Genomic DNA, 15,473 nt, shown 5'->3' with positions numbered 1-15,473 from the left:
CATAATTGATGTAAATATTGTAAAACGATTTTCTCAACTAAAGTAAACTCGAAATCTATTAACTAACTGTGATAATTATAATCATCCTGTACATCAATAAAGCGCCTGTTGTAATCTCCCTCTGGCGTTGTCTGAAGGTTGGTTGAGGTAACACGAATTTTAAAAGGAAAGAGGAAGCCATTAGATCAGAGTTGTATCTCACACACATTTTAAAAGACAGATGAATTCATGTTAACTTCACAGCAAGGTAAAAACTAGTTAGTCACCCTGTTTTTTGAGGTTACTGGCTTTCCCAGGTACACAGATGGTGCCCACATTACTGGGTACATTTTACCCCCTCGACAGAGTTTACATTCGCTGAATGATCAGATTGTGTATGACAACATGCAAAGGCTCCATCGAAGACGCCATCGAATTTCAAGACCCAAATGTTTCCCAGATTTATCTCAACAATCGCCAAAATTATATACAATTGGTGAAAGTATGTTCCAGCAAACAATGAAGTAGATTTTAGTTTTTCTCGCCGGGGTGTTATATATTGCTTGTTAAAACGCACAGTGAAAAATGTGGCACAGAGGATCGTAGGCTAATAACAGAAACCACCTGATTTCATCCCATTCATTTCAGTTGAAATTAATTTGTGTTCTGTTACCGGGGTGTGATCCGCTGAGCAGATTTTCCTTTCTGCTCCCCGCTCAGGTGACCCGGAATATCGGATGGTAAAGACGACAATCATTACAATGTTGGATATGATGATCCAAATGAAACATTTTGCATGATGGCATTGCATAAAAATCTATGCAAAAAAGTATTTTTTTTCAAATCAGCATTGATCTCTCCTCTGCCCCCCTCCTTTCGCCCCGCCCTTCCCCCACGCTCAGCACAATGGCCCTTTGTCTCTCAGTCTGATCCAAGGTACAAAGTGAAACGTCATAGACAGTGAATGTAACAGTATTGCATCCAGATGTGAACAGTATTTCCAGGGACTCAAAGAGTGATCTGTGACTGGGAACCGGGTCTGGATCCACCCACAGAAACATGACTCCAGCAGTTTCAATCAGGAAGTACTGACACTGGTCATGTCTTCCAGACAGCTCCTTGGCATTGAGGGCACTTTGTGTTTTGGGGTGAGCGGCTGCAATCATTAACACGATTCAGTTTATGGATCTCTAAGGATCTCTAAGGAGGTGGCCTTGGAAATAACGGATGCATTGACAGTCATTTTCCAACATTCCATTGACTCTGGATCAGTTCCTATGGAGTGGAGGGTAGCCAATGTAACCCCACTTTTTAAAAAAGGAGGGAGAGAGAAAACAGGGAATTATAGACCGGTCAGCCTGACCTCAGTCGTGGGTAAAATGATGGAATCAATTATTAAGGATGTCATAGCAGTGCATCTGGAAAATGGTGACATGATAGGTCCAAGTCAGCATGGATTTGTGAAAGGGAAATCATGCTTGACAAATCTTCTGGAATTTTTTGAGGATGTTTCCAGTAAAGTGGACAAAGGAGAACCAGTTGATGTGGTATATTTGGACTTTCAGAAGGCTTTCGACAAGGTCCCACACAAGAGATTAATGTGCAAAGTTAAAGCACATGGGATTGGGGGTAGTGTGCTGACTGGATTGAGAACTGGTTGTCAGACAGGAAGCAAAGAGTAGGAGTAAACGGGTACTTTTCAGAATGGCATGCAGTGACTAGTGGGGTGCCGCAAGGTTCTGTGCTGGGGCCCCAGCTGTTTACATTGTGCATTAATGATTTAGACGAGGGGATTAAATGCAGTATCTCCAAATTTGCGGATGACACTAAGTTGGGTGGCAGTATGAGCTGCGAGGAGGATGCTATTAGGCTGCAGAGTGACTTGAATAGGTTAGGTGAGTGGGCAAATGCATGGCAGATGAAGTATAATGTGGATAAATGTGAGGTTATCCACTTTGGTGGTAAAAACAGAGAGACAGACTATTATCTGAATGGTGACAGATTAGGAAAAGGGAAGGTGCACCGAGACCTGGGTGTCATGGTACATCAGTCATTGAAGGTTAGCATGCAGGTACAGCAGGCGGTTAAAAAAGCAAATGGCATGTTGGCCTTCATAGCGAGGGGATTTGAATACAGGGGCAGGGAGGTGTTGCTACAGTTGTACAGGGCCTTGGTGAGGCCACACCTGGAGTATTGTGTACAGTTTTGGTGTCCTAACTTGAGGAAGGACATTCTTGCTATTGAGGGAGTGCAGCGAAGATTCACCAGACTGATTCCCGGGATGGCGGGACTGACCTATCAAGAAAGACTGGATCAACTGGGCTTGTATTCACTGGAGTTCAGAAGAATGAGAGGGGACCTCATAGAAACGTTTAAAATTCTGACGGGTTTAGACAGGTTAGATGCAGGAAGAATGTTCCCAATGTTGGGGAAGTCCAGAACCAGGGGTCACAGTCTGAGGATAAGGGGTAAGCCATTTAGGACCGAGATGAGGAGAAACTTCTTCACCCAGAGAGTGGTGAACCTGTGGAATTCTCTACCACAGAAAGTAGTTGAGGCCAATTCACTAAATATATTCAAAAGGGAGTTAGATGAAGTCCTTACTACTCGGGGGATCAAGGGTTATGGCGAGAAAGCAGGAAGGGGGTACTGAAGCTTCATGTTCAGCCATGAACTCATTGAATGGCGGTGCAGGCTAGAAGAGCTGAATGGCCTGCTCCTGCACCTATTTTCTATGTTTCTATGTTTCTATCTCACACCGTGTGTCACCAGACGGTTTGTAGTCAGTAGCGAGTTGGATCTGGAGCAGTGTTGGGCAAAATACGGCCCGCAGGCCATATCCGGCCCGCGAAGTTATTCTATCCTGCCTGCTAGATGGAACAGAAGTAGTACGCGAGCAGGAGCTCGAGCTGCACATTCGTCTATCCACTTTCACTTCTGATCGGTCAGAGACAGGCCCGAACTGCAGCCAAGGAAAAGCCATAGTTATACTTAATTCAAATTAATAATTCTCAAAAGCGATTCTCCCTGAGCCAATCTGAAAAGGATCCGTGAGTCTGGACCCCAATGGCGGACGTCCGTACCCCGAATGCACTGCGCACTGGAATATGCCTTATCCATTTTAGAGTGGAGTCGTGGCTGCTCATCTCCACAACTCTTACCGCGCTGCATCTTTCCTCTCCCTGTATCCAGAGTACGACGGCAGGGGAGTTCTCATCTGCCACCAATTGGGACGGCATTAGTCATCTTTGCAGCGGGACATGAGGATGCCTGAGGTGGAGAATTGATGCTGACACAGGGTCAAAAGAGGGAACAGTTCTATTTCACAGCACTGAGTTACAGAGACCAGAAGATACCACAACATGTTCAACTTTTATCTTTGATCGATTTCTAAGCAATACCGAACACACGTTGTGTGTGTAAAATAGAACCTGACTACTATCTGAATTTATGTTTATGTAACGTTTATGTTTGTGCAATGTTGGCTCTCATTGTTTTCACGCACGTCCCTTTAAATTTGCTGCCCGTCCGGCCGCGATTGGTGGAAGGTTGGTGGGCGGCCCCCAACAGCTCACCAAAACTTGTTAAGTGGCCCTCCAGCCCAAATAATGTCCCAGCCCTGTACCAGAGTGAGCTGTGAGCTACAGGAACCCGGGGACCTTGCTGCCTGTAATGTTGCTCCACAGGCGGAAGGTGGCGCTACACCGCCGTGTCTCAGGTGGATTGCCGCTGTCCGGGTCACTCCAGCTGCTTTACCACCATGGCCATTGGCCACACTTCCCCGGGGGCCGCCAGCTTCACTCACTCTCGGAGGGAGACAGATGGAGCTTCCTTGAATGAACAATTGCTGAGTCTGTTCAGCGAGCTGGCTGTGTGAGATTCAGCGGCTGAAATAGAAAAGCCCGCGTCCAGTGACAATGATCTTGTCAATGGTGAGTTCTGAGCCCAACCTCATCAGATCTGTCCCATTTTAATCGGTGTTTAACTGCAGAGCAGAGGGGCGCTGCAGGGTGAGTGAAGGCGGCTGAAGAGTGGGGACGGGGGAGCTCGGGGAACGCCTCAGAGCCCCGGGAAAGACCGGCTTTAGAAAGGTCCAGAGTGCAAATCCATCGGTGGGGCTTCCGGGGGACACTCGGGGACATTTGCCGAGAGTCAGTCCGCCTCTGAGGGTAAGTCCGCGGGCCGGATGAACCTGTTCCAGGGTCTGATCCCACACCCCTGCTGTAAACAGATGTTTCCCCTTACCATCCAGATGCTGTCACTTTTTCCCATTTGCTCCTCACAGCAGCGGACATCTGGGGCATTAACAGAAACCTCAGTGGCTGTAATTTACTGACTGAATTAAATCTAGTCTCCTCCTACAATACTAAACTTTCTTTAAATAGCAGATATTATCACACAGCCCAGAGGTTTACAGATTGAACTTACTGATATATTTAGCTGAAATTAAACAGTGGTGTGAGACACTCAAATTTGGCAAAGTATAAAGGTATGACTTATATAAAAATAGTTACCACGATAAAGTTACCAGCGGCTCAGTTGACTCTGGTGAGATTATCTGGAGATGCAGTATATAAACCAATGGCATCTAGCCTCAAATCCCTGGGCTGGAACCTCGCACCCTCCCTCTGGCAATTACTGGGCAGGGCTGGGGGAGTGAGGGGGAATTTGGGTCTGGGCGCAGTCCATCTATTTCACCGCCCATTGGATTTCCTACCACACACGGACAGGGCTATTGAACTGATATTCAAAGATCAGAATTATTCCAGTTTTAAATACAAAAACAAAATACTGCTGATGCTGGAAATCTGAAATATCATAAAATGCTGGAAACACTCAGCAGGTCAGGCGGCATCTGTGGAGACACAGAGTTAACGTTTCAGGTCAATAACCTTTCAAATATTGGGAATCGGTCTTTCCTGAAATGTGACTCCCGAGCAGCAGAAACATTCGGTGTTTTCCCGGATATGTCCTGGGATCGGGAATGGGATGTGGAGGGAGGCGCAGTGATCGGGAGAGGGAGGGGCAGTGATCGGGAGAGGGAGGGGGCAATGATGGGGAGAGGGAAGGGCAGTGATCGGGAGAGGTAGAGGGCGGTGATCGGGAGAGGGAGGAGCAGTGATCGGGAGAACGAGGTGCGATCCTGGGGACTTAGATCTGGGTTGGTCCAATCATTTCCCGGAGGCAGGTTTAGTTTGTTGTTTTGAAGCCCTGCCTGATGAAGCCTTCCTGAACTGACCTGGCCCAGCGCCGGCTGCATTCAGTTTGGCCCAATTTTACAAACGGGTCGATAATCAAGCATTATGCCCTCTGTTAAGAGATGCAAAAGGCCCTCACACTTGTGTCAGCTGTGGAACCTGGACACCTCTTTTACTGCCTTTCCCAATACGGCTCGCTCTGCACCCGCTTCCCAGATTTACCTCAACATTCGCCAAAATTATAGACAATTGGTAAAAGTATTATCCAGCATACAATGAAATAGATTTTACTCTTTCTCGCTGGGGTATTTTGTATTGATTGTCAAAGCACACAATGACAAAATGTTGCACAGATACGCTGATAACAGAAACCGCCTGATTTCAGCCCATTCATTTCAGTTGAAATTAATTTGTGTTCTGTTATCGGGGTTTGATCCACTGACCAGGTATTGCGCTCTGTTCCCTGTTCAGGTGACACGGAATATCAGATGGTAAAGACGACAATCATTCCGATGTTGGATATAATGACTCAAGGGGAACATTTTGCCTGATGACATTGCATAAAAAATCGATGTAAAAATTCAATGTATTTCAAATCAGCATTGGTCTTTCCTCTGTCCCCTCCTTTCGCCCCGCCCTTCCCCACGCTCTCCCGATCACTACCCTTCCCTCTCCCGATCATTGCCCTCTCCCTCTCCCCATCACTGGCCCCTCCCTCTCCCGATCACTGCTCCCTCCCTATCCCCATCACCGCCCCCTCCCTCTCCCCATCACCACCTCTCCCTCTCCCCATTTGTCTCTCAGTTTGATCCAAGGTGCTAAGTGAAATGTCATAGACAATGAATTTAACAGTATTTCATCCAGATGTGAACAACACTTCCAGGGACTCAAATAGTGATCTGTGACTGGGTTCCGGGTCTGGATCCACCCACAGTTTCAATCAGGAAGTACTGACACTGGTCATGGCTTCCAGACAGCTCCTTCACATTTAGGGCACTTTAAGTGTTTTAGGGTGAACGGCTGCAATCACAAAGCCGGTTCAGTTTATGGATCTCTATCTCACACCGTGTGTCACCAGACCGTTTGTAGTCGGTAACGAGTTGGGTCTGGAGCAGTGTTGGGCAAAATATGTCCCGCGGGCCATATCCCTCCCGCGAAGTCATTCGATCCGGCCCGCTGGATGGGACAGAAGTAGTACGCGAGCAGGAGCTCGAGCTGCACATTCGTCTATCCACTTTCACTTCTGATCGGTCAGAGACAGACCCGAACTGCAGCCAAGGAAAAGCCATAGTTATACTTATTTCAAATTAATAATTCGCAAAAGCGATTCTCCCTGAGCCAATCTGAAAAGGACCGTTCCCCGAGTCTGGGCCCCAATGGCGGACGTCCGTACCCAGTATGCACGGCGCAGTGGAATATGCCCTATCCATTTTAGAGTTGGGTCATGGCTGCTCATCGCCACAACTCATTTACCGCGCTGCATCTTTCCTCTCGCTGTATCCAGAGTACGACGATAGGGGAGTTCTCATCTGCCACCAATTGGAACGGCATTGGTCATCTGTGCAGCGGGACATGAGGATGTCTGAGGTGGGGAATTGATGCTGACACAGGGTCTAAAGAGGGAACAGTTCTATTTCACAGCACTGAGTTACAGAGACCAAAGATACCACAACATTATCAACTTTTATATTTGATCCATTTCTAAGCAGTATCGAACACCCGTTGTGTGTGTAAAATAGAACCTGACTACAATCTGAATTTATGTTTATGCAACGTTTATGTTTGTGCAATGTTGGCTCTAATTGTTTTCACGCACGTCCCTTTAAATTTGCTGCCCGTCCGGCCGCGATTGGTGCAAGGTTGGTGGGCGGCCCCCAACAGCTCACCAAAACTTGTTAAGTGGCCCTCCAGCCCAAATAATGTCCCAGCCCTGTACCAGAGTGAGCTGTGAGCTGCAGGAACCCGGGGACCTTGCTGCCTGTAATGTTGCTCCACAGGCGGAAGGTGGCGCTACACCGCCGTGTCTCAGGTGGATTGCCGCTGTCCGGGTCACTCCAGCTGCTTTACCACCATGGCCATTGGCCACACTTCCCCAGGGGCCGCCAGCTTCACTCACTCTCGGAGGGAGACAGATGGAGCTTCCTTGAATGAACAATTGCTGAGTCTGTTCAGCGAGCTGGCTGTGTGAGATTCAGAGTCTGAAATAGAAAAGCCCGCGTCCAGTGACAATGATCTTGTCAATGGTGAGTTCTGAGCCCAACCTTATCAGATCTGTCTCATTTTAATCGGTGTTTAACTGCAGAGCAGAGGGGCGCTGCAGGGTGAGTGAAGGCGGCTGAAGAGCGGGGACGGGGGAGCTCGGGGAACGCCTCAGAGCCCCGGGAAAGAGCAGCTTTAGAAAGGTCCAGAGTGCAAATCCATCGGTGGGGGTTCCGGGGGACACTCGGGGACATTTGCCGAGAGTCAGTCCGCCTCTGAGGGTAAATCCGCGGGCCGGATGAACCTGTTCCAGGGTCTGATCCCACACCCCTGCTGTAAACAGATGTTTCCCCTCACCATCCAGATGCTGTCACTTTTTCCCATTTGCTCCTCACAGCAGCGCACATCTGGGGCATTAACAGAAACCTCAGTGGCTGTAATTTACTGACTGAATTCAATCTAGTCTCCTCCTACAATACTAAGATTATTAAGAACATTAAGACGGATTGCAAAAGTTTCTATAGATATGTAAAGAGAAAAAGGTTAGTAAAGACAAACGTAGGTCCCCTGCAGTCAGAATCAGGGGAAGTCATAACGGGGAACAAAGAAATGGCGGACCAATTGAACAAGTACTTTGGTTCGGTATTCACGAAGGAGGACACGAACAACCTTCCGGTTATAAAAGGGGTCGGGGGGTCTAGTAAGGAGGAGGAACTGAGGGAAATCCTTATTAGCCGGGAAATTGTGTTGGGGAAATTGATGGGATTGAAGGCCGATAAATCCCCAGGGCCTGATGGACTGCATCCCAGAGTACTTAAGGAGGTGGCCTTGGAAATAGTGGATGCGTTGACAGTCATTTTCCAACATTCCATTGACTCTGGATCAGTTCCTATGGAGTGGAGGGTAGCCAATGTAACCCCACTTTTTAAAAAAGGAGGGAGAGAGAAAACAGGGAATTATAGACCGGTCAGCCTGACATCGGTAGTGGGTAAAATGATGGAATCAATTATTAAGGATGTCATAGCAGTGCATTTGGAAAGAGGTGACATGATAGGTCCAAGTCAGCATGGATTTGTGAAAGGGAAATCATGCTTGACAAATCTTCTGGAATTTTTTGAGGATGTTTCCAGTAGAGTGGATAAGGGAGAACCAGTTGATGTGGTATATTTGGACTTTCAGAAGGCGTTCGACAAGGTCCCACACAAGAGATTGATGTGCAAAGTTAGAGCACATGGGATTGGGGGTAGTGTACTGACATGGATTGAGAACTGGTTGTCAGACAGGAAGCAAAGAGTAGGAGTAAATGGGTACTTTTCAGAATGGCAGGCAGTGACTAGTGGGGTACCGCAAGGTTCTGTGCTGGGGCCCCAGCTGTTTACACTGTACATTAATGATTTAGATGAGGGGATTAAATGTAGTATCTCCAAATTTGCGGATGACACTAAGTTGGGTGGCACTGTGAGCTGCGAGGAGGATGCTGTGAGGCTGCAGAGCGACTTGGATAGGTTAGGTGAGTGGGCAAATGCATGGCAGATGAAGTATAATGTGGATAAATGTGAGGTTATCCACTTTGGTGGTAAAAACAGAGAGACAGACTATTATCTGAATGGTGACAGATTAGGAAAAGGGGAGGTGCAAAGAGACCTGGGTGTCATGGTACATCAGTCATTGAAGGTTGGCATGCAGGTGCAGCAGGCGGTTAAGAAAGCAAATGGCATGTTGGTCTTCATAGCAAGGGGATTTGAGTACAAGGGCAGGGAGGTGTTGCTACAGTTGTACAGGGCATTGGTGAGGCCACACCTGGAGTATTGTGTACAATTTTGGTCTCCTAACCTGAGGAAGGACATTCTTGCTATTGAGGGAGTGCAGCTAAGGTTCACCAGACTGATTCCCGGGATGGCGGGACTGACCTATCAAGAAAGACTGGATCAACTGGGCTTGTATTCACTGGAGTTCAGAAGAATGAGAGGGGACCTCATAGAAACATATAAAATTCTGACGCGGTTAGACAGGTTAGATGCAGGAAGAATGTTCCCAATGTTGGGGAAGTCCAGAACCAGGGGTCACAGTCTAAGGATAAGGGGTAAGCCATTTAGGACTGAGATGCGGAGGAACTTCTTCACCCAGAGAGTGGTGAACCTGTGGAATTCTCTACCACAGAAAGTTGTTGAGGCCAATTCACTAAATATATTCAAAAAGGAGTTAGATGAGGTCCTTACTGCTAGGGGGATCAAGGGGTATGGCGAGAAAGCAGGAATGGGGTACTGAAGTTGAATGTTCAGCCATGAACTCATTGAATGGCGGTGCAGGCTAGAAGGGCCGAATGGCCTACTCCTGCACCTATTTTCTATGTTTCTATGTTTCTAAACTTTCTTTAAATAGCTGATATTATCACACAGCCCAGAGGTTTACAGATTGAACTTACTGATATATTTAGCTGAAATTAAACAGTGGTGTGAGACACTCAAATTTGGCAAAGTATAAAGGTATGACTTATATAAAAATAGTTACCACGATAAAGTTACCAGCGGCTCAGTTGACCCTGGTGAGATTATCTGGAGATGCAGTATATAAACCAATGGCATCTAGCCTCAAATCCCTAGGATGGAACCTCGCACCCTCCCTCTGGCAATTACTGGGCAGGGCTGGGGGAGTGAGGGGGAATTTGGGTCTGGGCGTAGTCCATCTATTTCACCGCCCATTGGATTTCCTACCACACACGGACAGGGCGATTGAAATGATATTCAAAGATCAGAATTATTCCAGTTTTAAATACAAAAACAAAATACTGCTGATGCTGGAAATCTGAAATATCATAAAATGCTGGAAACACTCAGCAGGTCAGGCGGCATCTGTGGAGACACAGAGTTAACGTTTCAGGTCAATAACCTTTCAAATATTGGGAATCGGTCTTTCCTGAAATGTGACTCCCGAGCAGCATAAACATTCGGTGTTTTCCCGGATATGTCCTGGGATCGGGAATGGGATGTGGAGGGAGGCGCAGTGATCGGGAGAGGGAGGAGTCAGTGATCGGGAGAGGGAGGTGATCGGGAGAGGGAGGGGCAGTGATCGGGATCGGGAGAGGGCAGTGATGGGGAGAGGGAAGGGGCAGTGATGGGGAGAGGGAGGGGGCAGTGATGGGGAGAGGGAGGGGCAGTGATGGGGAGAGAGAGGGGGCAGTGATGGGGAGAGGGAAGGGGCAGTGATGGGGAGAGGGAGGGGGCAGTGATGGGGAGAGGGAGGGGCAGTGATGGGGAGAGAGAGGGGGCAGTGACGGGGAGAGGGAGGGGTGGGGAGAGGGAGGGGGCAGTGATGGGGAGAGGGAGGGGGCAGTGACGGGGAGAGGGAGGGGGCAGTGACGGGGACGGGGAGAGGGAGGGACAATCAGCGATAGGCCGATTTGGGCTGGTCAGGGTTTTCCAGCCCTGCAGTGATGGGGAGGAATACTCTTGCACTTACCGGCTGCACGTACATGTCGTTATTTGTTCCAAAAATCGTATCTATTTTGTGGCGGCCTCCACTGGTTGCATTTTGCGCCATCATTTGCTATCGGAGTGAATCTAACAGCGTATGTCAGTAGTTAGACTCTCTTTGCACATTTCGGTTTCTAATTTTTTTGTGTGCCTAGTTGCTGTAAGTATGAGATGATAACGGCGCAGTGAGTGAAACAGGGCATGTGGGAGCTCAGTGAACTGGGAAAGTAAATGTTATTATGCAGAGGGATTTGGGTTTCCTTGTACACGAATCACAGAAAGGTAACATGCAGGTACAGCAAGCAATTAGGAAGGTAAATGGTCAGTTAGCGTTGAGTTTAATGGGGTTGGAATATATGAGTAAGGAAGTCTCGCTGCAATGATATCGCTCTCCCTTCGGCAATCCTTCGGAGTCGAGGATGACTTGCTTCCAGACTAATATGATTTCTCAGGTGACTGACAAGTCCAATGCGGGACCTACCGTCTCTGTCACAGGTGGGGCAGATGTTGGTTGAAGGGACAGATGGGTGGGTTGCTTGGGTTGTCGTGCACTCCTTCCGCTGTTTGCAGTTGGCTTCTGCTTGCTCCCGATAGAGACTCGATGTGTGTTCGGCACCTTCCCGGTGGCTTCTCCTCCATTTTGTGCAGTCTTGGGCCAGAGATTCCCAGGTGTCGGTGAGGACTTTGCACTTTTTCAAGGAGAATTTGACGGTGTCTTTGAAGCATTCCCTCTGCCCACCTGGGACTCGCTTCTGTGTCAGAGCTCTGAGTAAAGTGCTTGCTTTGGGAATCTAGCATTGTCAATGCTTCGATGCTGGAAATGTTGGCCTAAGCGAGAACACTGATGTTGGTGCGCCTATCCTGCCAATGGATTTGCAGGATCTTGTAGAGGTTCGTGGTACTTCTCCAATACTTCAAGGTGCCTGCTGTACATAGTCCATGTTTCTGAAGCATACAGGAGAGCAGGTATCACGGCTGCTCTGTCGACTATGAGCATGGTGCTGGGTTTGAGGTCCTGGTCTTCAAACACTCTCTTCCTCAGGTGACCAAAGGCTGCACTGGCACACTGAAGACGGTGTGTACTTTATCATTGATGTCTGCCCTTGTTGATGGTAGGCTCCAAAGGTATGGAAAATGGGCCACGTTGTCCAAGGCCTCATCGTGGATCTTGATAATCGGGGGTGTGGGGTGGGGGCAGCACTGTGTGGCGGAGGCAGGCTGGTAGGGAACCTTTGTCTTACAGATGTTTAGTGTAAGGCCCATGCTCTCGTATGCTTCGGTGAAGGTGTTGATGATGGTTTGGAGTTCAACCTCCAAATCACAAGTGTAATCTGTATACTGTAATTCAATGACAGAGGATGGAATGATCTTGGATCTGGACTGGAGGTGATGGAGGTTGAACAGATTCCCGTTTGTTCTGTAGATTAGCTCCACTGCAGCGGGGAGCTTATTGAGGGTGAGATGGTGCTCTGCAGCAAAGAAGATTGAGAAGAGCGTTGGTGCGATGACACAGCCATGTTTGACCCACACGTGTGTTGTGTCTGTGGTGGATCCATTGGTCAGGATCACGGCTTGCATGTCATTGTGAAGCAAGCGGAGGATGATAACAAACTTTTGAGTGGAGCCGAATTTGAGGAGGACAGTCCATAGTTCCTCATGATTGACAGTGTCAAAGGCCTTTGTGAAGTCAAAGAAGGCCATGTACAGAGGTTGGTGCTGCTCCCTGCATTTCTCTTGGATTTGACGCATGGTGAAGATCATGTCCATTGTGCCCCTTAGTGGGCGGAATCCACATTGCGACTCTAGGAGGAGCTCTTCAGCCACTGGGAGAAGGCGATTGAGGAGGATTCTTGCGATGACTTTCCCTGTGGCCGACAGCAGGGAAACTCCTCTGTAATTACCGCAATCGGACTTGTCACCTTTCTTGACGATGCTCATGATTACAAAGTCCCTGAGATCCCCTGACATGCTCTCCTCCTTCCAGGTAAGAGAAATTAGTTCATGGATTCATGCCAATAGTGCTTCTCTGCCTTGCTTTAGTGCTTCGGTGGGGATTCCATCTGCTCCTGAAGCCTTGTTGTTCTTCAGTTGTCGGATGGTCTTTTCAGCCTGGGCTTGTGCTGAGGTGAAGTTGGGACACATGCTGTGCAATGGAGTCGAGGACACTCACGGCAAAGACAGTCTTGGTTAAGGGGATCTTCGAAGTGCTCCTTCCAGTGGGCACTGACTGCCTCTCTGTCCTTGATGAGTACCTCTGCGTTCTTAGCCCTCAGCGGGGTAGGACCTTGGCTGCTTGGGTCCTTCACTGCGCTAAAGAATCCTCATACATCGTAGTTGTCTGCTAGTTGCTGGATCTCCTGCACTTTTTCCACCCACCGCCTGTTCTTTATGTCACAAGATTTATGTTGGACCTCGGCCTTCAGACATCTATCGAGCTGCTTTCATGCTCTTGAGTTGTATTGCTGTTTCCAGTTTTAGAATGCCTTGCGCTTGTGGCTTATTAGTGTTTGGATCTCCTGGTCGTTCTTGTCAAAGCAATCTTGATGTTTCCTGGTCTCTTCACAGGGGATAATTATGGAGGCTTTGAGTTAAGACCAGGCGCTGTGGACACTCTGCATCTCCTGAAGGGCAATTATGGAGGGTGTTGATGAGACCACACATGGAGTGCTGTGTACAATTTTCGTCCACTTACCGAAGGAAGGATATACTTGCCTTAGCGCAGGTGCAACAAAGGTTCACTAGATTGATTCCTGTGAAGAGAGAGCTGTCCTAAGAGAAGAGATTGAGTAGAATAGGCTAGTCTTCTTTGGTTTTTAGAAAAATGAGAGATGATCTCATTGAAATGTATAAAATTACTAGACGGCTTGACAGGGTAGGTGCTGAGAGGGTGTTTCTCCTGGCTGGAGAGTCCAGAAATAGCGGTCATAGGCTCAGGATAAGGGATTGGTCATTTCAGACTGAGATGAGGAGAAATTTCTTCACTCAGAGGATTCTCTACTCCAGAGGGCTATGGATGCTGAGTCGATGATTATATTCAAGACTGAGAGCGATAGATTTTTGGACTCTAAGGGAATCAGGGTTTATCAGGATAGAGCAAGAAATTGGAATTGATGTAGGACATCAGCCATATTTTATTGAATGACGGAGAAGGCTCGAGCGGCCATATGGCTCCTATTTCTTGTATTCTTATTATTTCTCCTCCCACCTCCTCCTTTTTCCCTCTTCGTTTTCCCAGCCTTAGTAAAATACCCATTTGACTCTCAGACTGGTGATGGGTGCACCCTGAAAAGTCATGGACTGCTTTTTCTCTTCGTAAATTCAACACTATTTCATCCAGATGTGGACAGCAGTGCAGGGATACAAGAGTGATGTCAGAGAGAGAACGGCCCCTGGAACCGCCCACAGGAACACGACACCAGCAGTTTGAATCAGGAAGTGCTGAAACTGAACGATGGCTTCCAGAGAGCAACACCAGAGTTTTACAGAGGAATTAATTTGTCCCATTTGTCTGGATTTCTTCACCGATCCGGTTTTACTGGAGTGTGGACACAACTTCTGCCGCTCCTGTATCACACAGTGTTGGGACAAGAAGGAGACAAACTCCTGCCCGGAATGTAGAGAGGAGTTTCCAGAAATAAACCTCAGAGCCAGTCGGGCCTTAGCGAATCTGGCCGAGAAAGCTCGAGAAGTTAAGCTGAATCCGAAACAGAAGGAAAGTAAACTTCACTGTGAGGAACATCAGGAAGAACTGAAGCTGTTTTGTGAAACTGACAAGAAACTGATCTGTTTGGTCTGTAGAGATGCACGGGAACACAGAGAGCACCGTTTCATGCCCATTAAAGAAGCTGTTGGCATCTACAAGGTAAAGGGGAACAGATTGGGTCAGCTGATTGAAAATGTGATAAAATATAGTCGAACACTTTTATTCTGTGATTTTCTCTCCCAATCCCAGGATCAGCTGAAATCTTCCTTAGATTCTCTCACAGAGAAGAAATCGGCGGCTCTAGAAATGGAATTAAAACAGAAACAGCAGATTTCCGGAGTTAGGGTAAGGTCTCTGTTGTGTATGCAATAACTGTTAGACTGAGTATTGTTTAACTCCAAGAGGTATAACCTTGGTTGTGCTTTATTAAGGCCCAAAGTGACTAATATACAAAATGGCACACACTCGTGCGTGCAGCCCAATGGCCTCCAACAGTGACGCCATCTAGTGGCTAGTGATGCCAAAAGTACATACATGACCGTCTCCCTGTGTTGATTTTCTGGGATCTCGGTTAGTTTTGTTCCCTCTATCGCGGTACATTAATTATGTTTCACATTTCATTTGGTAGGAACAGTCGAGCAGTCTGCAAACCCACATCACATCCGAGTTCACTAAAATGCACCAGATTGTCACTGAGAAAGAGCAGTGTTTAATCCGAGATCTCAGGGAACAAGAGGGGAAGATTGTAGAAACAATGGAGAAAAACCTTCGGGAAATTCAAGAGCATTTAAATTCTATTCAGGAGGAGCTCTCAAAGTTGCAGAAACAGATGGAGCAAAAAGACGGAGTGATATTTCTGAAGGTGAGGATTATATTGCGGGTCAGTTCAGTGAAACTTCACACAGTCACAAAATAACCGAT

The 15,473-nt window shown here is 47.6% G+C and overlaps 1 protein-coding gene across 1 annotated transcript in view; it reads left to right on the top strand.

Annotated features, from left to right (window-relative positions):
• The first annotated feature begins 14,300 nt into the window (after positions 1-14,300).
• The window catches only part of LOC139229628 (zinc-binding protein A33-like), a 143,984-nt gene continuing 142,811 nt past the window's right edge, over positions 14,301-15,473 (top strand). Inside the window, exons 1-3 of the mRNA XM_070861140.1 lie at positions 14,301-14,711; positions 14,802-14,897; positions 15,181-15,414. Coding sequence (XP_070717241.1) covers positions 14,301-14,711; positions 14,802-14,897; positions 15,181-15,414 — 741 coding nt within the window. The remainder of the gene's footprint in view (positions 14,712-14,801; positions 14,898-15,180; positions 15,415-15,473) is intronic.

Source organism: Pristiophorus japonicus, chromosome 19, assembly GCF_044704955.1.
Source record: "Pristiophorus japonicus isolate sPriJap1 chromosome 19, sPriJap1.hap1, whole genome shotgun sequence".
Classification (NCBI taxonomy): domain Eukaryota; kingdom Metazoa; phylum Chordata; class Chondrichthyes; family Pristiophoridae; genus Pristiophorus; species Pristiophorus japonicus.
This window is presented reverse-complemented; position numbering and strand designations above follow the sequence as displayed.